Source organism: Camelus ferus, chromosome 4 (genome assembly GCF_009834535.1).
Source record: "Camelus ferus isolate YT-003-E chromosome 4, BCGSAC_Cfer_1.0, whole genome shotgun sequence".
NCBI lineage: Eukaryota > Metazoa > Chordata > Mammalia > Artiodactyla > Camelidae > Camelus > Camelus ferus.
In genome coordinates this window covers 40,455,459-40,479,948 of record NC_045699.1, presented here as the reverse complement: position 1 = coordinate 40,479,948, position 24,490 = coordinate 40,455,459, and the positions used below count along the sequence as shown (strand labels likewise).

The window sequence follows — 24,490 nt, the reverse complement described above, 5'->3', positions numbered from 1 at the left end:
TACCTTCAAGTTTTTCAAACCAAGGAGCTGATAAATCAGAAAGCTCCATCTATGAAAGGAGCCAGGTGACTGCATTTGTGGAGCGATGAGCTGGTATATCTGTAGAATGAGATACAGACCAGCTTCCAGAACATGGGCTTGTTAATTCCATCAGACAAGTCCAAGACCATGCCAAGATATTGACTAAAATTTTGGGTCCAGTCCATTTTTACATTTCCTTCCTGCCTCTCACACCCATAATCTCCCAGCCTCTCCCCTATTTTGTCCCCCAGCCAATTTTGTCATAATGAAAGATATTGGGCTGGTTCCTGTCAATCAGTAGAGAGCTAATTACCAGCTAGAGAATCATTGATGTATTTGGGATAAGGCCATTAGAATGCTAATTAATTGCTTTGCAGTAGGAATTTCCAGACGAAATCTTTTTTTGTCTTAAAGGATTGATAGACCTCCAAAAAGGCAGTAGTTTATTTCTTTGTTAAAGTCAGACTTAGCTCTTCTATTTTATGATCCCATGAATCTTAGAGACTCAATATGGTATTTTTTTAAATACTCAGTTTTAAATTTAACAATATCATTAATGTAGAAACACCACTAGTGAGAATGATATTTGAATAATGCTAAAACTAAATCTCGACATTGGAACCCGTCCATCCATTCAGCAAATAGCCATTAAGTACCACTTGCCAGGCGCTCTTTCAGGTGCGAAGGCAGGAATGAGGGTGGATGGGACAAAGTCCTTACCCCCGGTAGGTCACATCAACTGAGTGCTGACGCTCTTACTCATCTGTATATAATATGTTCCACAGCGGTCACTCCCTGTTACATGTCTCAGACCTCACTGTCTCTTGTTTGTGGGCATAAACGTATTGAGGACCTAACTCCTTCCAAGGCTGTACTGATTACTTCCTGTATACACTTTGTTGTTGTATGTTTTGAAATCATATCTGTGCTCCATCCTCTCCAGGGTCAAAGGGAACATGGTGGCTCTTTGAAATCATGAGGATGCCATACAGAACAGTCATTTTCACCTGTTTGTCATCAATTATATCAAATTATGTAATTCTCAGAGTTGCAAATTATTTTTGTAATTTGAGAGAATCAGAAAGTGAATGGAATATAACATTTTTGAAAAGACAGAATTATACTGATGGAGAGTATCTGTGTGGTTGCCATGGACTAGGGTTGGGAATGGCCAGCCCAAAAAAGTTTTGGTAACAGAACAATTCTGTATCCTGCTTGTGGTGGTGATTGCATGAATCTCTACATGTGATAAAACTTCATAAACTATATACACCCCACCCCAAATGTGTGTGTGTGTGTAAAACTTGGTGAAATCTGAATTAGGTGTTCAGTTTAGTTAATAGCATTGGGTCAGTGTCAGATTCCTGGTTTTGATAATGTACTGTGGTCACATAAGATGTTATCATTGAGGGAAGCCGGGTGAAGGGTACAGGAGACGTCTTTAATATTTTTGCAACTTCTTGTGAGTCTAAAATTATTTCAAAATTAAAAGGTTGTTTTTTTTTTTAATGAGAAAGTATCATATAAACAGATAAATTTAAAGTTTAGGTGTGGTGACTCCATACACTGGGAATATCTGACCTTAGATGTTGTTGTCTCAGTAACTAGAAATCTCATGGCTTCACATTAACTGTGAATGACTTAGCTTTTGGACAGAGTTTAGGACATGGTATGCTGCTGTCCTCTCTTAGGGGAATAAGGGAAATACATTCCAGGAAAAGGCTCTGATGTTCTGCAAAAAAAATGCATCCTGACCTCACATGTAACTCTTTTATCTGTTTATTTATACAAATAACATTTGGATAAATAATTCAAAAACTGTTTGCTTTATTAAACTCCTGCTTACCCACCAGACCTGCTAAACAAGTAGAGGGCACTGAATTTCTTTTCTTCTTCCCCTTTACTTCTTGTATGATTTCTATTTGATAAGAAGAGAGGAAATGAGAACTACTGTGCACCAGGTAATCCATAGATGGATATCCTGGCTCTGACTAGTGGAAGGTTGACTTTATCTCTCACTTCCCAAACTTCTCTACCACTTGCTTTTTTCCTTTCTTTTCTTCACTTTTCTCTTAGGATTCATTGTCACCCTTCCCTTTTCTGTGTGATGGTGTCACTAATGTTCTCATTGTGTCTTCCTTCCTCCAGCTATCTTAATGACTTGGACCGTGTTGCCGACCCTACCTACCTGCCTACGCAACAAGATGTGCTTAGAGTTCGAGTCCCCACCACAGGGATCATCGAATACCCCTTTGACTTACAAAGTGTCATTTTCAGGTAGTAACTGAGTCCATAAAAATCCACTTCCCAGCTTTTATGCCTTGAGCGTATTTGGCGAACTCTATGAGTATTGAAATCATGTGTAGACTTTAAAACAATACCACCTTTATACCAGTCATTATCAGTAGATACCCAAATGAAATATTGTGTCCCTGAAAGAGGAAGCAGAGGAAAGGTGTATGGGCAGATTTCTTATTCCAGATTAAATCACCAAGAAGTCAATGAAATCTTAGTTTGCTGGTGTGGGCATAATGTTTAGTTTGCGCAAATGTTGGTTCTGACTATAATTTTCTGGGAATCATTTTAACTATGAGGACAATGGATATATTTTTACATTTGTGTAAGATATAAATGATCTTATAACCCTATTAATAATAGAAATCATAGGTTGTCAGAAGCTTTCATTTGTTTCCTCTGCGTCCTCTGGTACCAATGCAAAATTTTTCAATAGCAATAAAAATACAAGATGTTTTGTGTTTCTAAAATAAGTTGCTTGAAAAATTAAAAAATGCATAGTTTTGAAAATGGATTGGTCAACCGAGCCTAAATTTACATAGGAAAACAGAATGAAAACGTATCACTTCCTGCCTCAGTGCTGCCGTTCTTTCTGGGTAATACTTCAGCAGGAGTATTCTAAGAGAAAAAGTAAACAATACTGGTGTACTTTCATTTACTCTCTTATTACACAAGCACTCAGGTGTACCTTTAGATAGGATACAAACTACATGTTGCATAGAGAAATGAAGACGAGTGTAGACAGTTGAGTTCCTTGGGAGTTCCATCCCATTTGAGACAACTACATACAAGTACGTGAAGTAGGAGTTAATGTGACTCCTACTGTGTGACTGCTGTGTGACTCTGGCAAACAGTCCTCCATCATTCCTTGCCAAAACACTGTGTGTTTCATTCTAATCAGTCTCTGCACCTGTGGTTGCATCTGGCTGCCATATGCTACACTAACAGACCCATAAAGGGGTGACGTTTTGTAAGTATTTCCGAGCCTCATTTTTTAAATCAATAAAATGGTTATATTCGAGAATCACCAAGGTTCCTTATAGCTCTAGCATTCTGGATTAAGTTTTGAGTTCACAGCAGTTAGAGATCTTTAATTTGAGGCACCAAATTTCCTTTCACTTGTAACCATGTTAGAATATTTTCAGAAGACATACAGTATTTCATGGAGATTTTCATCTCCTCTTTGCTTTATAATTAGTGAAATCTGAAACCAGGTTGGGTTTTTTTTTATTATGTCTTTTTTTTTTTTTCCCCTAAATTTTGTGCACTAGCTTTTAAGGGCTTTTTTTTTTTTTTTGCTACTTCAGCAGAAGTAGTGTCTCAGAAGAATAATTTCTTGCTACCACCAAAAGCATCTTACAGGGCTTAGTGTGACAGGATATCATGGAATGAGGATTTCATATTAATGAGCATGTAATTCACTCAGCATCAGAGAAAAGCTAGAATTTTAATATTTCTAAAGATCTACGAATTCTAGTTTTGTTCTCTGTAGTTCATAGGTCTCCCTGGAGCCACTGTTTTGCCCATCAGATACCTCTTTTGTAGGAAACTTTTTGAAGCAGTTACTGGAAGAGCCTTGATTTCCTAGTTTAGGTTAATGTTTGGAGGCAGGGAAATTAACAACTGCAGTTTGCAAAAATGCTTGAAGAGCCCTACTCTTAAAATTTTATACCTGAAACTCTCGTTTTCTGAAAATATTTTGTCTTATAAACAGTGTGCATGTTTTAGTCAACATATGAGTTCAACAATTTAAAGAAACTTGGATTCAATGCCAAGTTCTGCTAGGTATTTTCATATATACAATAGCACTCAAATTAACTGATGTCATTGTGTTTCCTGAGCACATAACTTAGCTACAGAGTCGACAGGTAAAAACAAATCCTTGAAATAGTTCAAATGGTGGACTCTTGTAACATCTTGATGTTTTATACACATTACTTCTAGCATGTTAGCAAGTTGATTTGTGCATAAGGGCTGCTGAACCGTGTTACCAATATGATCAGACTGTCCCAAATTATTGTGAATATTGGAAGGAAAAAAGAGCCCAAAAAGCTTACCCAACTGATGAAGATCAGTGGGGTTGTGTTTGCATTTAGTTGAAGCATCACCCATCCACATTGAAAAATACACTATCTTAAATCTTTTCAATGCATTTGCAGTCATTTCTAGCATCCTTGAGAAATACATGAGGATCTTCATTCTCATTTTCTAGGGAAAGAAACTGAAGTCAGTATTACCATTAGAGCTTAACACAAATAAAACTCATTTTGTTTCTGACTTTTTTGTGCTTAGTTAAATAAAACACTGCTTGGCTTGGCACAGGATTTTTTTTTTCTTTTTTACAAAGTTATAATTTTTATACACTTCAGGTAACTTTCTAATAACTGCAATGATTTATTACCCAGAATGTCTCAACCTTGATTCTTAGGTAACAGAAGATTAGTAGATGTTCAGTGAATATTAATTGAACTGACTTGGACTGTTTTCTTTAGAGAGTGTATTTCCTAAGTTTGTAAGTAAAGCTATACTTCTATTGACATTTTTCTTTATGTGCTATTAATATGCATGTTATTAACCTTGCAGAATGGTCGATGTAGGGGGCCAAAGGTCAGAGAGAAGAAAATGGATACACTGCTTTGAAAATGTCACCTCTATCATGTTTCTAGTAGCGCTTAGTGAATATGACCAAGTTCTCGTGGAGTCAGACAACGAGGTGAGTGCTCTTTGGACAGGCAATGGATTGTCATTTTAATACCTGATACAAGTTAATGAGAGGGTATGGGGTAAACTGACTTCATTGTTTTCTTGACTACCGATTTGGGGATTCACCAAAAATAACCCTATGGTAGTATGTGATATACTCAGAACAGTAAGCTTTTTGGTCCAACGTTCGAACAGGTTTGTGTGTTCAGGTCTGATTAGCCCCTATGTGATACTTTTAACACAGTGCAGAGGCTCTGAAAATGAAAATAACAAGGAAGTCCCCTGGGCTAATCGTCCCATTATTTTACAGCCTTCTTCCTACAGGATGGAGTGGGGAGTGTTGAGAGTGAGTCAGCCTGTTTTGTTTTGTTTTCATTTTGCTTAAATCATTGTTTGTGTGATGGGTGGGTCCCAGAGAGTACTTACAACCTCTCTTGGCAAATGTGAGTGACTTTGCAGCTGGGCTCTAAATCAGTTTGTTTTGGAGCCAAGAAGTGTCCTGGGGATGTGTCCTTTGTGCTCTTATAGAAGTCTGTAGGCTATTGCATAACTTCATCCCTGTTAAGCGCTGAGTGATTGAAAAGATATCCCTGATATACCGACCTGGAGAACTGATTCAGTGTTGTGATCTTCTCTTTATTGCATGAAATTCTAACAAGTACAAATATGGGTTTTTAGGATGATCAAGTCCACATGGTGGGTCAGAGTTGATTGTGGAGGATAATTAAGGGGCTGAAAACTGACTTAAGAGCTGGAGTTCAGTGTGTGTGTTGAGGAAGTGGAGAAGACACCTTTGATACCATGTTAGAGGCAGAGTTTGCAGACTGACATGTCAATAGTAGGTGTTAAATATCCCTCTAATACAAGAAAAAGACGTGCAGTACCCCAATAGTTGATTAAAATAAGATCTAGCATATTAAAATGTACTTTAAATTTTGTACATTTGGGGGGTACACAAGAACTCTGGCTTCTTGGTCCTTTTTCAGTATTTTAAGTTTTCTGCAAGTGTTAGTATCCCCATTCAAATACATATCCAATCCTCTGTAGGACTGATAAAGAGTTCATGAACCAATATCCCATAGAGCTGAGTTATCTATTGGTGCATTTCGAATCTTTCCTGGGTTACAAGTATATGGGCTTTTGAATCAATCGAAGTCCCCCTCCCCCCCAAATATCTTAGTATTTAAGGGACTTCTTTCTAACAGAGAGGTTTATCAGTTTATTAGCCATTTGCCTTTTGTAGCTATAATACAAAGTGCCTAAAAAGCATGCTAAGATACATGAAGACCAGTTACCAAGCTTTGAGTGAAGCAGTCACCACCAGAATTTTAGCTGTGACATCTCTATATGTATTTTGATCTTTGTATACTCCATAATCCTTGAGTGTAGTATTTTAAACATAGTATGTATTTTGGAAGCACACATAGACAACGTTTCTGATTTCTTTGAATGTTGAATCAAGACAAATTATTTTGAGGGCTCGTCTACTGTGTGCTCGGTAGCAGGGGACCTAAAGAGATAGGGAAATGGAAGGAAAAAAATCAACTTTGTCCTAAATTTAGGACCTCAGGGAAAAAGAGATGCTTTTGTCAGAATACAGTGTGGGGAAGGAAGGCCTTAGTTATGAGGGTCATTGTTTCTCCTCTTTAGTTTGCTGTCCAGTGAAATAGAATTTAAGACATTTTCAACTACAGAGAAGATGTAAGACACGCACATAATTTTCTTATGTCACTGTTTACATACAGCTAGAAGAAAACAAGTGTTTATCAATATACATTTTATATGAGATAAATGCATTATATTTATAAAGAAATATATTTTGATTTAATGCTACTCAGTTTACCACTCCGAAATTTGCAACTCATCAGCTAATTCTAGCACATAGATCCAGTGAAGTTTCCACATAATGCAAGTTTCCACAGTAGCTTGTCATTCAATGTATAGGCACTACGTCCATCTACAAATATTTTCCCAGTTTCTTTGATTCCTGTGGTGGTGCCTTACGCTACAGATTAAAACAATAAACCTATTATTTTTCATTAGAACTCCCTAATCACTTGGGAATATTTTTAAAACCTACCTTGTAATTTTATAGTGTTCTTTTCTCAGACCTCAAGTCAAGCCTGATGGTGTATTAGAGATGATCTTAAGCATAGTAAGGAAGAATACGGCTCATTAATTACTTCATCCATGTTAGCCACAGTCGTCACTGCTGGGAATTAGGAGACACTGTCAAAAGTAGTTTTCAATGTCAGGATGTAGTCCTTTATTCTTTTTTTTTTCTTCCAGTTATAATAATATATGAAAATGTCATTGCCTCTTACTTTCTCAAATCATTAAGAAAACTCAAAATTGTAGAATTCTGCTTACCCCAGATTTTCTGGGTTTGGTGAGACAAAGCTAAAATAAACTTCTAAAACATTTTGTTCTTGATTTTGAAATCTGATGTTCATAACTTTAATCCAAAGCAGACTTTGTTGTATGTTCCTTGATATATATTCGTGAGAAAAACCTGGGAATGGATACTGACAGCCTCCCTTTTATCTTGGGGGACTGTGGAAAATGCGTTGCAGACCACAAGCAAAAGCAGCCAAGGGAAATATTTTAGATTATTGCTTTTGCTTTTAATGTTTTAAAACTTTATGTATTCATCTTCAAAATGTTTATGTAGATATGCTTTTGTCCAAGAGTTTGGGGAATAAATTTCCTTATTTGTTTTCTCCAAGGAAGAAAATATATATTACCAAATAGTGGGTGAGAATAAACAGGGTTGGAGAGCTGCATTGATCTGCATATTCCTTTTGCTGTCTTAGTTTCCCTGGATAACACACCAGCGCGGAGCCAGCTCTTCTGCTGTAATTCTTTCATACATACATTTCAGTGCCCCTGAAAGCCCAGAGTGCACAAGGAGGCACTGGTGTAACGTATTTCAGCTTATCAGTGTGTGTCCAAACTGTCTTTTAGTCCTTACTTTTGTGGTTCTCTGTTACATGAATATTTGAGCACTCCTACAGAGTTGTGTCTCAGATACTGACTCAGTGACTGTCTGACGGATCAAGCTTTTTATAGAATCCCAAAGACTTAGACCTTTTTCTCCAACACTTTTCTTTTTGAATATACACTTCTAATTTATATTAATCCTTTTGGAATAGTCACAACCAATTGGGTTTTAGTTTTATTAAAAAATTGAGATAGTTCCCTGTACTGCAGGCCCTCCTTTGAGCCGGGATGGGTTCCTCAACATTGGTACCCATGAACGTTTATCCTTCAAATCTGATTCTTGGAGTTGCTCAGTTGATTTAGGGGGAAAAAAAAAAAGAACAGTGAGAGAGCTGATATTTAGAATACCTTAGCACTTTATGTCTGTTCAGAACTAATTTAAACCATTACTCATTTGGATCTCAGCAGCTGACCTCCCATGAAGTGAGACCAGCTTTGCTGAGGATACAGGAATGGAGAGATTAAGGCCCATGGCCAAGGTCACGCAGGGTCCCGTTCTCTGCCCTTCTAGACCAGCTTTCTTTCCCCTGCTTTATGGCATCTTCTAGAAGCTAAGGACAAAGGCAGAGGGAAAGCAAGAGGAGTTGTTAGAGGTGGCCGAGAGCTCAGCAGTAGAACGAAGACCCTGCCCTGCGGGGAGGTGAAACCCCTCTTGCCTGTCTAAGCTCTTGCTCTACCTACAGCAGGCCGGCCAGGGATCCTGTAGTAATTCAGAGTTCCTGAATTGTTCTTGTGATTTTAAACTATCTTAAATGTCTAAAAAACGCATTCCCTTCAGATGTTTATTTCTCCTCTAAGTTTTAAAATGAAGCCATTTTGAAGTTATTCAGCTGCAACCAAAGTCTGAACATTTTCTTTAAAAGTGTGAAACATGTACTTTGTTCCGCTCTAAAAACTCCAAGTGAGGTTTGGAAAAAAAAATTTTTTTCCGGATAGAATTCAACTTCAGTGGGGGAAGAGTGGCTAAAAATTGAGGAGAAGAAATTCGAACTCCAAAGGAAAGAGCTGAAGGAAACTTGTAAGTAGTTAAAGTAAGAGGTTAGGTTAAAATACCCGGTCTCAGGGGGACCCACCCTAGCCCTCCTTTATCGACTCCTAGTCACGTTATGACATCAGAAACTACATCTTGCTCCTGCGCCTTTAGTCTGCTTTTCTCAGAGTCATGACCTGGTTAACAAGAATATTCCTGAAAGACGCCCTACTTTTTTTGTATTTAACCCCCTTCCCATTTCCTCATTCCTTTGTTCGTTTTCAGCCACTTGTTTCTTCTTCAAACTCCTTCCCACACCCTTTTCATTCCCCGGCATTTCTATTTCCTCATGATTTTACTGCTTCTCAGTTTCTTTGTTCTTGTTGCTTAAAGGAAGCCAGAGCGAGGTTTTCTGATTACCATCCGTGAGTCTAAACCAGAGACCTGTCCTCAGTGCTGGTGAGGGTGTGGGGAAGCAGACACACGTGGACATGTTGCATGTGAATATCGGGACTCTTCTAAAGCTTTTATGTGGAACTCATGTTAGTTATAATCTGTGCAATAGGTTTGTTTGTTTGTTTAGCTAAATTATAGGAAAAAGATAACAAAAAAGTGTATTTGGTATAATCTGATTTATGCAATCACAAGTAATTATACACATACTATTACTATTATTATGGGGAAGATTATTAGCCTCCCCCCCCAAAAAAAGAAAAGAAGTTGGAAGATTTTCTGCCAAGACCAAGATGTAAAAAGTGACTGTCATTGTTGCGAGGTGACAGCATTACAAATAACTGAAATGATCCTTTTTTTAAAGTGAAATAAAGTAAGACTTCAGATGAGAGCTTTAGCTCTGCTGTTTACCAACTTTGTCCATTTGTCTTTTGAAATATCTTTTTTTTTTAACCAATTCATAGGTGCCCCTTACATTCTGGGTGTGAGCCTTTGTCATCTACATTGCAGGCATCTTTTCCACTCTGTAGCTTGCCATTTATCATCTTAATGGTGTTTTTTGATGAACAGAAGTTGTAAATTTTAATATAATAAAAATCTATCAAAATTTTCCTTTATACTACATGTTCGTGTGTGTGTGTCTGCATAATTGCAGGCACATAGTAGGATAAAATAAATCATCTGAGAAATCTGGATGAAAGGACAGTAAGAAGTGGAGGGTGAGATTAAGAATTGAAATACAGATCACACAGCCAGGTACCTTTCCTAGTGGTAGCCCGCAGATTTAGTCGAGCATCTCTTAGCAACCAAAGAAAAGAAGTAATCACGGTCTGTTACAAGGTTCACTGTGTCTGTTAAAAAAAAAAAAAAGTCAGTTTCTTTTGATACCAAGCCCTCCAAATGACAGCTCCTACAACTTTGTACAGAGATGCTGCGGGAGGTAGTAAATTATATCCATGGTGATACCTTTCCAGGAAACCATCAGAATTCATAAAGCCTTTTTCTTAGACTTTCCTCGGTCTAATATGGTGCCGTAACATCTAAACACACAGCTTGATGTAAGAATAAAATTGAGAAGAGCTAGGGAGGTGAATTTTGTTTACCTCTGTTTTTATAAACTATTTCAGTGATACAGGAGGCTATAAAATTATAGAGAACTTTAAACTTTTGACATACTTGCTTTAAATCTTTACTTTCACAGAAATAAAATGGTATAGCTACAATTAAAGTCCTTGTGTAAACTTCCCGAATTCATTTCTCTCCCTCCCCAGAAGCCACTGGCCTCAAGTTGACATTCATTATTCCTAAGCGCATTTTTTCACGGTTTTACTACGTGTGTGTGTGTTGGTAAGCTCTATGTAACATTGGATTCTAAATAGAGTGCAGGGGGAGGGGGAAGATAGAGCTCAGTGGTGGAGCTCGTGCTTGGCAAGCCCCTCAGGGTTTTCACAAGAGGTGGGGACTGAACAGTAGGAAGCCCCTTGGTGGCAGCAGCTGGGCGAGGGCAGGTTTTTTAATCTCTACATTTTTCAGGATTTTCTGACTTTCTCTCTCATTACTGATTTCTAGTTTAATTCCATTGTGATCTGAGAGCATACATTGTGGCATTTCTTAAATGTATTCAGGTATGTTTTATGACCCAAAATGTGGTCTATCTTGGTGAACGTTCCATGTGAGCTTGAGAAGAGTGTCTATTCTGCTGTGTTTGGATGCATTAGGCAGTAGATGTCAGTTATATCCAGTTGTTGGTGGTGCTATTGAGTTTAATTATGTCCTTACTGATCTTTTGCTGGCTGGATCTGTCCATTTCTGACAGAAGGATGTTGAAGTTCATATAATAGTGGATTTACCTGTTTTTCCTTGCAGCTATATCAGTTTTACCTTACATATTGTGACACTCGATTTTTAAGTGCATATATATTAAGGATTCTTACGTCTTCTTGGAGAATTGACCCCTTTACGTTTATGCAATACCCTTCTTTATCCCTGAGAACTTTCTTTGCTCTGAAGTTTGATCTGTCTGAAATTAATACAGCTACTTTAGCTTTATTTTGATTAGTGTTCATGTGGTTTATATTTCTTCGTCCATTTACCTTTAATCTACATGTGTCTGTATATTTAAAGTGAGTTTCTTGTAGACAGTATATAGTTGGTCTTGGTTTTTGATCCATGTTTACAATCTCTTTTTTAATTGGTGTATTTAGACCAATTACATTTAAAGTGATTATTGATATGGTTGGATCCATATCTGTCATATCTGATACTATTTTCTATCTGTTGCCCTTGTTCTTTATTGATGTTTTTGTCTGCTTTTCTACTTCGTGTGGTTTTTTTCTCTTGTGGTTTTAGTTGAACATTTTATGATTCCATTTTCTCTCCTTTCTTAGTGCATAGGTTGCATATATATATACATATTTATTTTAGTAGTTGCAGCTAGAGTTTGCAATGTGCACTTACAACGAGTACAGATCCACTTTCAGGTGACAGCATACCACTTCATGTGTAGTGTGAGTACTTACAGTAACAGAACAGTTGTAATTCCTCCCTTTCGTCTCTTGTATCATTGCTGTCATTCATTTCACTTACACGTTCATAATCAAATACACTATTGTATTACAATTTGGAGCAACCTGTTATCTGTTGGATCAATGAAGGGTAAGATAAACAAAAGTTTTTATTGGAGCTTCTGTTGTTCTTTTTCCATGTAGATCTGCATTTCTGACCTATATCATTTTCCTTCTCCCTGAAGGATTTCTTGCAAGGCGTATATACTGGCTGCAGGTTTTCTTAATTTTTGTTTGTCTGAGAAAGTCTTTATTTCTCCTTCACTTTTGAAGGATAATTTCATAGGGTACAGAATTCTGTGGTGGTCATTTTTTTCTCTCAACACTTTAAATATACCTTTTTTTTTTTTTTGATTCCACATATGAGTGATATCATATAGTATTTTTCCTTCTCTTTCTGGCTTACTTCACTTAGATTGACAATCTCTAGGTCCATCCATGTTGCTGCAAATGGCATTATTTTATTCTTTTTATGGCAAAGTAGTATTCCATTGGAGATGGTTACACCCTTTGATCTAATAATTTCACTTCTAGAGGTTTATGCTAATTGTTTAATTGGTTATAAGTCCCAAAGATGTGAGAAGATAATCCATCACAACATTGTGTATAACTGTGAACAATTGAAAACAACTAAATTATCCAGTAGTAGGAGATTGGTTAAAAAAATCTAAAAAGTAAAATACTATTTAGGTACTAAAAATGATGTAGATATATAACTAATACTCAATATAAAGTTGTTCTTTATATATGGGCATAAAGAAATAATTTCAAAATAACATGATTTTAAAAAATTTTTATGGTTGATTAATTTTAATGATTATTTTAGTATTTCATATTTTAATGATTTAAGTACATTTTAAAATGCATTTTATTTAATGATATAATACAGGTGTTTATTAGTGTGAAACTGTTAGCAGGGGTTATCTCTGAATTGCTGGATTAAGGGCAATTTTGATTTTGTGTTTTATTCATTTTACTTATCTGCATTTTCTAGTGTTTTTTGTGAACATATATACCATGTAGATTAAGAAATCATAGATATTTTTTAAGTTTAAGAAATTTTTTGTGGATGTGTGTATTAATTAAATCTGGTTCACTTTTTAAAAAAGGTTTTTAGGCAGCTTTTTCTTCTCCTAATTGCTTGAAGGAGTATGCAGTGGAGGTTCGGGTGAATGGAGAAATGAGTACAAACGGCCCCTCACAGATTCTCAGCCGCATTAGAAAACATGCATTTTCTGTCAGGTTACTGCAGATGTCTTCGACTGAGACAGCCTTTAGAGACAATGCAAATTAAGGAGTTCATTGAAGTAAGGGAGACAATTTCATGAAGCTGGGATTTATCTCAGCACTTGTTTGTTCATCTTAGATGGAGCAAATGCAGAGGGTTTAAAGCTCAAAATAAATAAAAGCTCTACACGGTAGATGGTCAAATGGAAATGCTGTCAGCTCAAAGCCACAGGAACCTGGGCCACTTCAGTGGCCAGATTTAACCAGCTGGGGTCTTGCTTGAGTACCATCTGATTCTCTTTTTTAAAAAGGAGAAGAATTTGTCTTTTAGTGGGGAATCTGCAGTTTATAAAACTTAAGACAGTTATCTGTGATTTTGCTCTTCTCTGGAAAAAATGGCACATTTGATGGAATACCAGGCTCAGTACTTACGAGGAGGTCCCGACTGCATGAGATTTCAAGACTAGATTAAGATCCCGAGGCATGAATAGCTGTCATTCTCTAAATTTCTTCTGCTGCCTTTGTTAATTCTGCCACCGTGACATCTCCAGTATGTTCTGACCCATGAGTGTCTGAAGAAATGAATGAAAGCAGTATTTATTTTTTGAATTACCAACTCTTTTGATGTGAATTGTCTCTTTAAAATAGGAATAAGAGAACAGGCATTTCTCTTTTGGGGACATTGGAAGACCGTCCCTCAAGAGGCAGCAGGGAAGTAGGAAGTAGAAAGAATCCTGCTTTGAATTGCAGCTCTACCCTTTCAAGCTGGGTAATCTTGAACAAATTAATATCCCCATGCTCCCTTTTAATGTACAAAATGAGGATGTTACTTGTCTCAGAGTGTCATGAGGATTATTAAAAATAACATGTAAACTTATTGGAGAACATAGATGTCTGTTCAGCAGATGATAGTTCATACTGTCAATAATGGTGAAGGAAATGCTGTTACAACTTTTATTTCCAAGCGTCATCATCTGTGGCTAATTCTGTAGAGATGAAATCTTTGAGAGAACTCTTTGATTCGCCATTTAAGCCTTATAGCCAGAGTAATAGATCTAATTGATACTTATTTGGTCTATAAGATGAAAACATGGGGAAAAGTGTGATTTGTGTAACTGTTGAAAAGGGGAGGGGACAGGGGGCGCTTTAGTTTAAGAAAAATTCCTTTCAGAATAACAGAAGGAAAAGGTTTTAAAATGCAAAAAGAAAGAAACTGCAGTCAATACGCCTTTTAAGAGAAAGCTATTCATATTCATAACATATTTGTTATCTGCTTATATGTTTTGCTTATTATAGTGTTTATTTTAGTCGTTACTTTGGAGTTGAAAAAAAGACAAAAATTCTTGCAAACTTAACTCAGGCACATAATGGCTCATGCAACTGGGAAGCTGCCTTAGAGGCTCCTTGAACAGGGGATTTGGTTGGAAGTTTCTCTTTTTCTCCTCAAACCATCCCGAATCACATCTTCGCGGTTTAGCAACTTAAGAGAAAAGGAAGTTTCCACTCCAACTCCAAATTGAAACTCTCAAGGAAGCGGGTGATACAGTATGTTGATTGACTCAGTATAAGTTAACATTGGCCTAGTGGTCCAGGGGCACATTGGATTTCCAGAAGACTAGGGGATTGTGGAGGAAAGCACACCTGGCAGAGAAGAATAATAGCCACTAAAACAGTGTGATTTCAACACATCAGTGAGTTGGAACCATTGTTGGGTTGTGAATTCCATATGGTGGGTCATGAGCAGTATCTTTTAAAAATTAATTGGGATAGACTTAAATGTAATTTAATCAAAACTATCAAAGAATATCACAGCCAAAATTATGATTTCTTGAAACTTTTGTTTCCATTATACTTGTGTGTGTGTGTGTGTGTGTGTGTGTGTGTGTGTGTGTGTGTGTGTCTGGATTAAGTGCAATATATTTGTTCATGTGGATTGCAATTTAGAAAGATTCCAGCTCTACACTGCACAATGCTCTTCACTGATAACTGTCCTTGATGGGAGGGTCGGGCAGTCTGCTTGTTACTGAGATCTCACTCTCCATCCCAACCTAGACATAGGGAGAGTAGTGAGTTTGGAGTAGCACACAGCAGCAGATGGGACATAGTTGCTCCCCAACCTCCCAGTCAACAGAGTTGGGTTTTTATTTTGTTTTGGGGGCACATTTTTTCCTTGTGACTCAGTTTAAGGTAAAATTAGTAATCATCAGAAACAGCTGCAGCCATAAATTCTGCTTAGTTTGTATGTCTTAAAATACAAAATCTCATCCACTAACAGGGCCATCTTCACAGGTTGTACCACCACCTACAGTCACACAGGGCCCCGCTCTTGGTTTAATGCTCTGATGTCACCAGCTTAGTTTTTCAGCCATGCATTTTTGTTTTGACCTGGGCTCTGCAAATTACGTAGCCAGTCCTGTCCACTACACAGCAAACTGAGGGATGGGTCGTTTGAGTCATTTTTGCCCCCACCCAGAGAGCCATACACATCCTTAGGTCTCACGGGTGCTCAAGGGGCATGTGATAATGACAAGAGGAATGTATCTTTAATTCTCCGTTAAACTTGGTTTCACCCGATGCCTCTTAGTTTTAATTCTTTTTTAAAAAAAAAAGACACTAAATGTGCTCTTCCTAATTCATGTGCAGCATGTTAATACTGTAATTAGCAGCTGATTTCCTGCCACACTCCCCCAATGGTGCCAGGCTGATGTGCCCAGTGAGGTCAGGCTGAAACTAATCACTGAACCTGTGGCAGCCCAAACTTATGTTTAATGTATGTCCCATGTCTCCCCATCCCCTCACTGGCCCTGCATCCTTTAAATAGGCTGTCAACTTACTAAAAGGGAAGAGACAGCATCGAATTTAAAAGGGCTTGCACACAGGTTATGTATTCATTAAACTGTTTCTAACATACAGTGTCATAGTGTTCCTAACATACGCCAGGGCTTCCTTCTCACCTGAGAGTTGTCCACAGAACTGAGATAATAGCTAGACCCACCCCACCCCTAACACCCCACCAAGAAAATCCCCACTGATGAAAAACTATGGAAGAACCAGGGGAGGCCATGTTTTATTTTTCGTAACCTGAAAAATAAAAATCTTAAAACAGGTTTATCTTTGCTTTGTGATTACATTTCCAAATTGCCCAGCGTGCAGGAAGAGTCCCTTTGTCACAGATGTAAAACATCTGTGTGTAATAATCTTTTGTTTCAGAGTCACTAAAATGACCAGTGGTTCCATGCCTTAAGTTGCTTTCCCACTGAGAAGGGAGGTCTCACCTGAGGTCTTACTTGGAACTTGTCAAACCAAAAGGACAAGCTCCTAAGATTCTGGAGCTGGAATTTAGGGCCATTTGATCTATGCGGCTAAGTGATTCCCAGGTTGGAATTTCAGATGCTAGCTCACACAGAAGTAGAGCTCTTTCAGTGGGGAAGACAGCAGTGAAAGAAAACCAGGGGGAGGAGGCCTTTTCTGACAAAGGCCTGTTGTTGACACGAATAATAAGCTCCCTGTTTTTTGAGTCTGGCAGGCTGTGGCCTCTGGTTTGATTTGAGATTATGTTTTTAGGGGGTCCTGGCATGTAAAGTGAAGTATTTACCTGCCTTTCCACACATCCTCCAAGCAGTAAGCATATTATAAATGAACCAACATCTAACTGGATAGAAAAAAATCATTCTATTCATTAGACGATGAATGAAGGTTCATTAATAGATGTCATCTTTTCCTCTGTCATCTCGAGAGTGCCTTTTAAAACACTAAAGATAAATTTAAACCCAACCTTTTTGAATGAGAAACATCACTCCACACACTGAAATTAACATAGATTTCTTAATATTCCAGACCAGATGCTAAATTCTAAAACTAACCTGAAATGTCTCAAGTTGTGCCAATCATTTTTCCAGTTACTCAGTCCCGTTAACCAGCGTGAATCGTCATGAGGAGAAACAAGTGCTTGTTGGTATTTCATTACTCAGGTGCAGAGTCCCCATTAGAAGTGTCTCTTCACCTTTTATACAGAGAAGAGGTAATTTTTACTGGAATTATTACAACCCGTGTTCTTCTTTGGAGAGTGTAACGGTCCCAGTAGATGAGAAGCTCCTGCATTCTCCCTGGACCTTCCGCCCGCCTGGGAGCGAGAGCTGCGTGAGTGTCCAGCCTCTTCTCTCCAGCAGCTGCGTCCCCTTTCTGTGTTGTTTGGCAGATTTGTCCTTGTTGAGCTGTTTAATACAGGGTGCTACTCCAGTGGGGTTTAAGGGACAAAAGCCAACTTTGCTTCCTGGTTTCCAGGGCAACACAGGTCCTTGTTTTCAAAAGCTACAACCCCAGAACATTAAAACTCAACGAATTCCCTGCATTTGGAGGATATTTGGGGGCTTATTCTCGTTCAGAAGGAGCAAATGGAAGAGGGGGCACCATGACTTCAAGATCAGCAGTCTTGATCAAACGTCAGGTTGGGCTGAAGGGTGATAAAGAAGGTGACAGGTTTTGCCTAGGAAATCAGATGAAAATGGACCAGTTTGAGATCCATATTGTTCGTTCTCCTTTAGGCAGCTTTTGTTGTCTTCAAAAAATAGGGAGATTTCTCTTTAGACATTAATATCCTTATTCCATTTTATCAAATTGTGCTGGAAGTTCTTGAGGAAATCCGATAAGAGTTACTGTCATTGTTTCACTTTTGAGCATTTAGTCTTGTATCCTGGCTCATACCATTTGTTAATAGTTTCAGTGTAGATCTGAATTCCTTAGTGAGATTATAGGCTTCTTGGCAAGAATAGCCAGTGATGGATATTGGCAGAGCAGCTGACCACCTACGTGGTATGTTTACAGCAGTGGTTCTCTACTGGGCTGGGGGAGGCTGTTTTGCCCCCCAGGGCACATTTGCCAATGTCTAGAGACGTCTTTCAGTCTCACAGTTGGAGGGGTGCTACTGGCATGTAGTGGGAAAGGTCAGGGTTCTGCTAAACATCCTACAGTACACAGAACAGCCCCCCAGAAGGAAGAATTATCCTGCTCCAAATGTCAATAGAGCCATGTTTCAAAAACCCTGCTTTAGAGGAACTCTGAGGACCACCACACCTTCCCCCCTAGTTTGCCCCCTGCCAGCTCATGGATGTCAAGAACTCCAAAGTTAGAGCGAGGCTCCTGCATTTGGCTTGTCAGACCCAGTTAAAATGCCAATATACACCAAGCTTCCCCTGACACATGTAAATTAGGATCATGTCATTTGCCCAGTATCTCTTTCCAAAGGTAGATTTTGTAGAGCTAGATTAAGTACAGGAGCTCAGAGAGTACTTCAGATGGGAAAGGCCCTGGGAAGGGCTTACTGAAGCCTAAAATTAATCGAATTAATTTTTGCAAAGGACAGCCATTCCTTTGTAGCCACCCCCAGAGAGGCCCCATGCAACCACCTCGTTGAAAACAAGAGCAAAGGGCACTCACTCAGAGTCAGTCACTCTGACAGAGTCCGGTCCCTTCCAGCAAAGGCCACCCCAGCTGTCACCAGTTTACCCTGCTCTTGGGCTGCAGACTGTGGCAGCAAAACTGCATAACCCGCACTCCAGGCATCCGAATGCCATCGCCTGATGTCCCCTGGCGCTGAGCCCAGCCTGGAACGGAGTGAGCATTCGCACGTTTAGCACCTCTCCCTTCCAGATCAGACTCAAAGAAAGGGACACTCCGATGTCTCATCGAATGTGCATTATCTATTAGTTGAAAATCACAGAGGGCAATCATGTTTATTTTCTTTCTCCCAGATTCTTAAAAGTATACCTTCCCCTTTTGAAAGTATTTCAACAGTTACCAAGGACAGCTCACTCTTTCCGTATGTATTTTGAGTTAATGATGTAGTATATATGAACTCTAAACCACTGAAAGAGAACTGCGGAAAAATTAAAAACAAGTTTTAAGGGAACAAGGAAGAGTTTTTCTTCTCTAAAAAGCTTCATTCTCTGCTTCATGCTGATACCAATTTTGTACTGTAGTGAAAAATATATAACCTTTACCATTTTTAAAGTGTACAGTTCAGTGGTATTAAGAATATTCACAGTCTCGTGCAGCCATCACCACCCATCCATCTCCAGAATTTTTTCATCTTTGCAAATCGAAACTGAACGCGTTAAGCAGTAACTCCCACTTCCCCTTTCTCCCAGCCCCTGACAACCAGCATTCTATTTTCTGTCTCTAGGAATTTGACTATTCTAGGTATTTTGTAAGCAGAATCATACAGTATTTGTCCTTTTTTGACTGACTTATTTTGCTTAGCATAATGTCTTCAAGGTTCATCCAGATAGCATCCATGTAGCCATTTCCTTTTTTAAGGCTGACTGATAATTTCATTGTATGTATCATATACCACATTCCTTTCATCCTTTTACCCATCAGTGGACATTTGGGTTGTTTCTACTTTATGGCTATTTCAGTAATGCTGCTGTGAAATGCGTATATAAATATTTGTTCAAGTTCTTGCTTTCAATTCTTCTACCCAAAAGTGGAATTGCTAGGTTATATGGAAGTTCTCTTTTTAATTTTTTGAGGCCACCATACTGTTTTTCATAGTGGCTGTACCATATTATATTCCCACCAGCAATGTATAAGGGTTCCACTGTATCCTTGCCCAACACTTACTGGTTTGGGTTTGGGTTTGTTTTTTATGATAGCAATCCTAATAGATATGAAGTGGATCTCACTGTGATTTTGATCTCCCTAATGATTAGTAATGTTGAACATCTTTTTAATGTGCTTATTGGCCATTTGTACATCTATTGAGAAATGTCTTTTCAGTTCCTTTGAATCAGGTTTTTTGGTTGCTGTTGACTTGTAAAAGTTACTTTATAGTCCAGACTATATTATTTGCAAATATTTCTTCCACTTCATAGGTAATATCAACTTCTTGAAGTCATTTTTCTAGCATGCCAGTAATGGCCCTCAGTAATGAGAAGATAGATTCTCATATGTCAATGGTAGTTATTTTTGACCCTTGCATAAGATTGTATATATGACCTTTGGATGTCCTTCCAGTCATTTGTTGTTGTTGTTGTTGTTTTAATAGATAAACAGTTCTTTTTAGAATTGGAATTTTTATTACTCTTGGCTACTCAAGTCAGCCAAACGTCCACTAGGTGGTACTGTAGCCACAGCAAGGAGCATTTGCACAAAGCTGAAGGTAAACTCCAAAGTTGTCCAAAGACTTGTTGCTTCACAAAAATACAGTATTTGTGTCGACCTGAATAAACTGATCACATTTATAAAACATTAGAGCTGAAGGTTAGAGTTCATCTATTTTGAGCTCCTTATAAAATGAAAAAATTGGGATCCCACGAGGTTAAGTGACTTGCCCAGTGTCCCTGCTAATTACCAATGAAGCCAGACTTCCACTCAGGGTTGCTGCTCCTCTCCTGGTACTTAATCTCAGTCCCTATGTTGCCGCTGCTCACTGTTACAAAGGCTTCCCAGAGTGCCCTAGAGTGTGCTCCAGCCGGGTTGGTACAGCTCCTTCCACGAGGAAAAGAAACTGCAGGTGTGAGCACGACGCTGTACTGCTCTTGGGCGACAGCTAAGGAAGACAGAATTCCACTAGTTTACCCATTAATCCTGGGAAAATCATTTCACATCCAAGTCTTGGTACCCTCATTATTAAATTAAAGAGGTTGCATTCAGCTTATGCAGAAGCCCCTCAAGCTCTGCATTATGTAAACATTGAGTCTGGAGGCCTAATGTTTTCCTGACTTTCTAGTTTGGGAACAGCTTCGTATTTCTTTTTCCACAGTAAAATGATGTGAATTCCAATTTACCTTTTCACGCGGCCTGGGATGAAATCTTGGCATCCGCTAACCATTTTAAATCTTTTTGCAACTTTTGCTTTTGCTAGTGTTGGTACTAAACAGTACCTATAATACATAAGCCTGCGATTAAAACAGAACTACTAACAAAATCCTACTATTTTATAGCAATGTATTGCAGAAAGTATAAAAGTAGGATTTGCAGGGAACATTTATATAGGTTTCCCGGAGCAGCTTGCAGTGCTCAAGGTTGCTAAGCATTTCCAGATTTTCACACACTGTTTCTCACCTGTCTTCCCCTAAGTAAATTGCGGCCGCATTGCCAGTGTGCACTGCTCTTGACTTCATGTCTGTCTGTTTACAGGATCATCCCACCAGACAGGGCATCTCGACTCCTTGTACAGCTCAGTAATGTTTAGAGTCACAGTTTTTATTTATTTATAATGCATGTAAATGATACCTCTTCACATTTGATCTATCACAATACAGTAATCCCTCACCAAATTTAGAGTTACCTTCCCAAAAAGTACAGCAATCAAGCAAAATCACAGAAGGCAAGATCATTGCCTCACAGAAGACAGGGCTAGGGGGACAACAGTTTAAATGGCTTTGCACATAGAATATTATTATCACAGCATATAATAGTTCTTGAAGGCAAAAGGAAATAAAAACTTTTCTCCCTTCTCATGGGTTACCTTATTCAGTACCCACGATGCAGTCTTGAGCTTTGTTCTAGTTGTTCTTTTTTTTTTTTTTTTTTTTTTTAATTTTGCAACCAGCTCCTGTGCCTCTGTCATTAGCCTTTTCCTTTGTTTCATTCTTCCAGCTACCTGGAAAATATCTGTGTCATTGTCTAGCCTTACCACAAGTTATCCCAGGGTTGAGGGCATGGTTTCCTCGGTTACGTATTGAAGGAGGGAGCATAGCTCAGTCCAGCCTCCGCCCAGTTCCACAGCCCTGCCTCACGGCCTGCAGTGGGGAGAGCAGTGATTAGAGTCACTAGTCATGTCTTGCAGTTGTTGATTAAGGAAACTGAACTGAACAGGGTCTTTTAAATATTTGGCATATAAGTAGAAAAACATGTTATCTCAGAATTTTGATTGGCAAGGGACTATCCCATCTTTGGTGTGGGTTTTTCTGTTTTTTCCTTTTTTCTTTTTCTTTCCTTCTTTCTTTTTTTTTTTTTTTTTTTTTTGAAAAATAACCTAGTGAAGTTCACTTTTGTTATGAATTTAACAATTGTAGAAGATTTTGGATTTGTCTTGTTTATTTAACACCCTGGTATTTTCTAATTATTCATTGAAAAGCAAAAAAAAAATGATTTTTTAAAAATGTTTAAAGATATTAGAAAGCCATAAAATAATGATTTTTGCTCTGCACATAATGACATTAGGTTTAGACAAATCTTGATAAAATTTGCATGATGGTGTTTTGAATGCCATGTTTAAGTTGCTAACATTGATCTATAAAATCTGAAATATGCATTTTCACAGGGGTCTGCAGAATTCTTCCACGAAAGTATGCTTTTAGAGGCTTTGTACGTATCCAGATTGGTTCCTCTCCTAAGGATACGCTGTTGAGTTATTTTATTTACTTTTATCTGTATATTTATTTTAATGGGCTGTTTTTAGCCTTCACAAACAAAATGATTTGTTTTTTAAAGTTAAACATACAGCCATCTCCTTTGAAAGCAATTTTGGATATCTTTCAAAATTTAAAATACACATATTCTTTGCCTCAGCAGTTTTACTTATTTGTGCACATTTGTACAAAAACTTATGTGCAGAGGTGAAAAGACAGGAGAAAAACTATTTGAACATCAAGATGACTGGCTCAGAAATTATTCAAGCTCTTTAACAAACATGTAAGCTAGATTTACATGTGCTGACATAGAATAGTCTCAAAAGCACAGAATTAAATGAAACAAAGCAAAGCACAGACAGTACATATAGTATATGTCCATTTATCTAAAAGTTATATATACCTGAATACATATTATATATTTGTATGTACATAACATTTTTTTGAAATGATACAGGAAAAATGGGAGGTAACATGGATCTGGTGCAGAAAGAATTCCCACTTTTCTTTGTATATTTTTTAATGTTGAAATTCTTTTACCCTCTATATGTAATTTTCACTTTTAAATCTAGCAATTAATTTAGTTTAGAAGTTTGTACTTTGCTATTTAGTAACCATTAAAACATAGATATGTCATAGGTGTCATTTACGCCATCTAAATATACATCTGCTTTTTCCTTATTAAATGTTTCTTGAATGTGTTCCTTGACATTGTGTTTTAGAACATCTATAATGTTCCAGGGCTTTTAATTTAGTTGCTGCTTTAACTCTTACGTGTTGACGCCTGTGCTGAGTAACTGTAAGGAAAATCATGTCAAAGACACGTGCAACTTGTATTAAAGGAAAGGATTGTTTGAAAATGGGTCAACATAAAATTCCAAAAGCAAATGTAAGGCAAATGTCCTTGTGTGGCAATGCAAACAAATAATTCAGAGATGCTCCCCACTGCTGGAGGGAAATAATCCTCTGTACTTGAGGCTTCTGGTAAACTTTCTGACTTTGACTTGACTTAAATTTATATAATATTTTTAGACTATGTATTTAATCAGGAACTATTACAGTTGGAATGGTTGATATTTGTATCTTTTAGAATTCTGCTTTTAGCCTTTAGGGACATACATTGATTTAGCAGGCTTAGAAAATTTCAAAGCAGTTCACACATACATGGTATTTATTTGGTAGGAAGATACATGTTGATTGGGAGAAACTAAAAAAGGTCTTCAGGTGTTCCTGAAGCTAGTTAATGGACTCTTGGAAGTTGAAAAACCAGTTGATAAAGCCAGTGGGAGCTTTGTATGCGGTTAGTGAAATTGGAGAACATTGGCATAGCTCACGGACCCTCAGAGCTGATGGAAGCCGGAAATGCATTTTTGGTTGATATGGTCCTTATACAAGTAGATAGCCAGGCTGTAATGTGGGCTCTGTGGTGATCGCTGATGGCTCAGTAGTAGTGGTAGAGAATACTGTAGTGAGTATTTTCTGTGCTGGTAAGACTTGGAGACCTGAGCTGTAACAGCAGATTCTGGGGCTCTAGGAGATACAAATGTGAAAGTCATATTAGCAGTTCTCTTCCTAATAAAAAGTATTTATGAGCTGGGGAGGAGGCAGAAAGGAGGGAAAAATGACTTAGTGGTGTAGGAGTAATTGTGGAAATGTGGGGAAGAGACTTTTAACCTGATAGAAAGTTGATGATTATTTGCAGGTCTGGTGAAGGGTAAGTATTGGAGTACCTGAAGTGAGAGAAATCATTATGTAGTCATAGGTCCCTTGGGTATGGTGCCTTTGCAGGTTTAAAAAAATAAATACATAAGGTATAGTTTGTAGTGCTTGGGAAAGAGTCTGATCTGTTAGAAGATAGTTATTACAAATTTTCAGCATGTTTGTGTTTTAATATAAGCAGA

At 38.0% G+C, this 24,490-nt stretch overlaps 1 protein-coding gene across 3 annotated transcripts in view; it reads left to right on the top strand.

The window, feature by feature from the left end:
- GNAQ (G protein subunit alpha q) overlaps positions 1 to 24,490 on the top strand; it is a 261,133-nt gene that overhangs the window by 201,168 nt on the left and 35,475 nt on the right. For all 3 annotated transcript variants that reach the window (XM_032477887.1, XM_032477888.1, XM_032477886.1), the window contains exons 4-5: positions 2,170 to 2,298; positions 4,900 to 5,029. In XM_032477887.1, the coding sequence (XP_032333778.1) occupies positions 2,170 to 2,298; positions 4,900 to 5,029 (259 nt within the window). The remainder of the gene's footprint in view (positions 1 to 2,169; positions 2,299 to 4,899; positions 5,030 to 24,490) is intronic.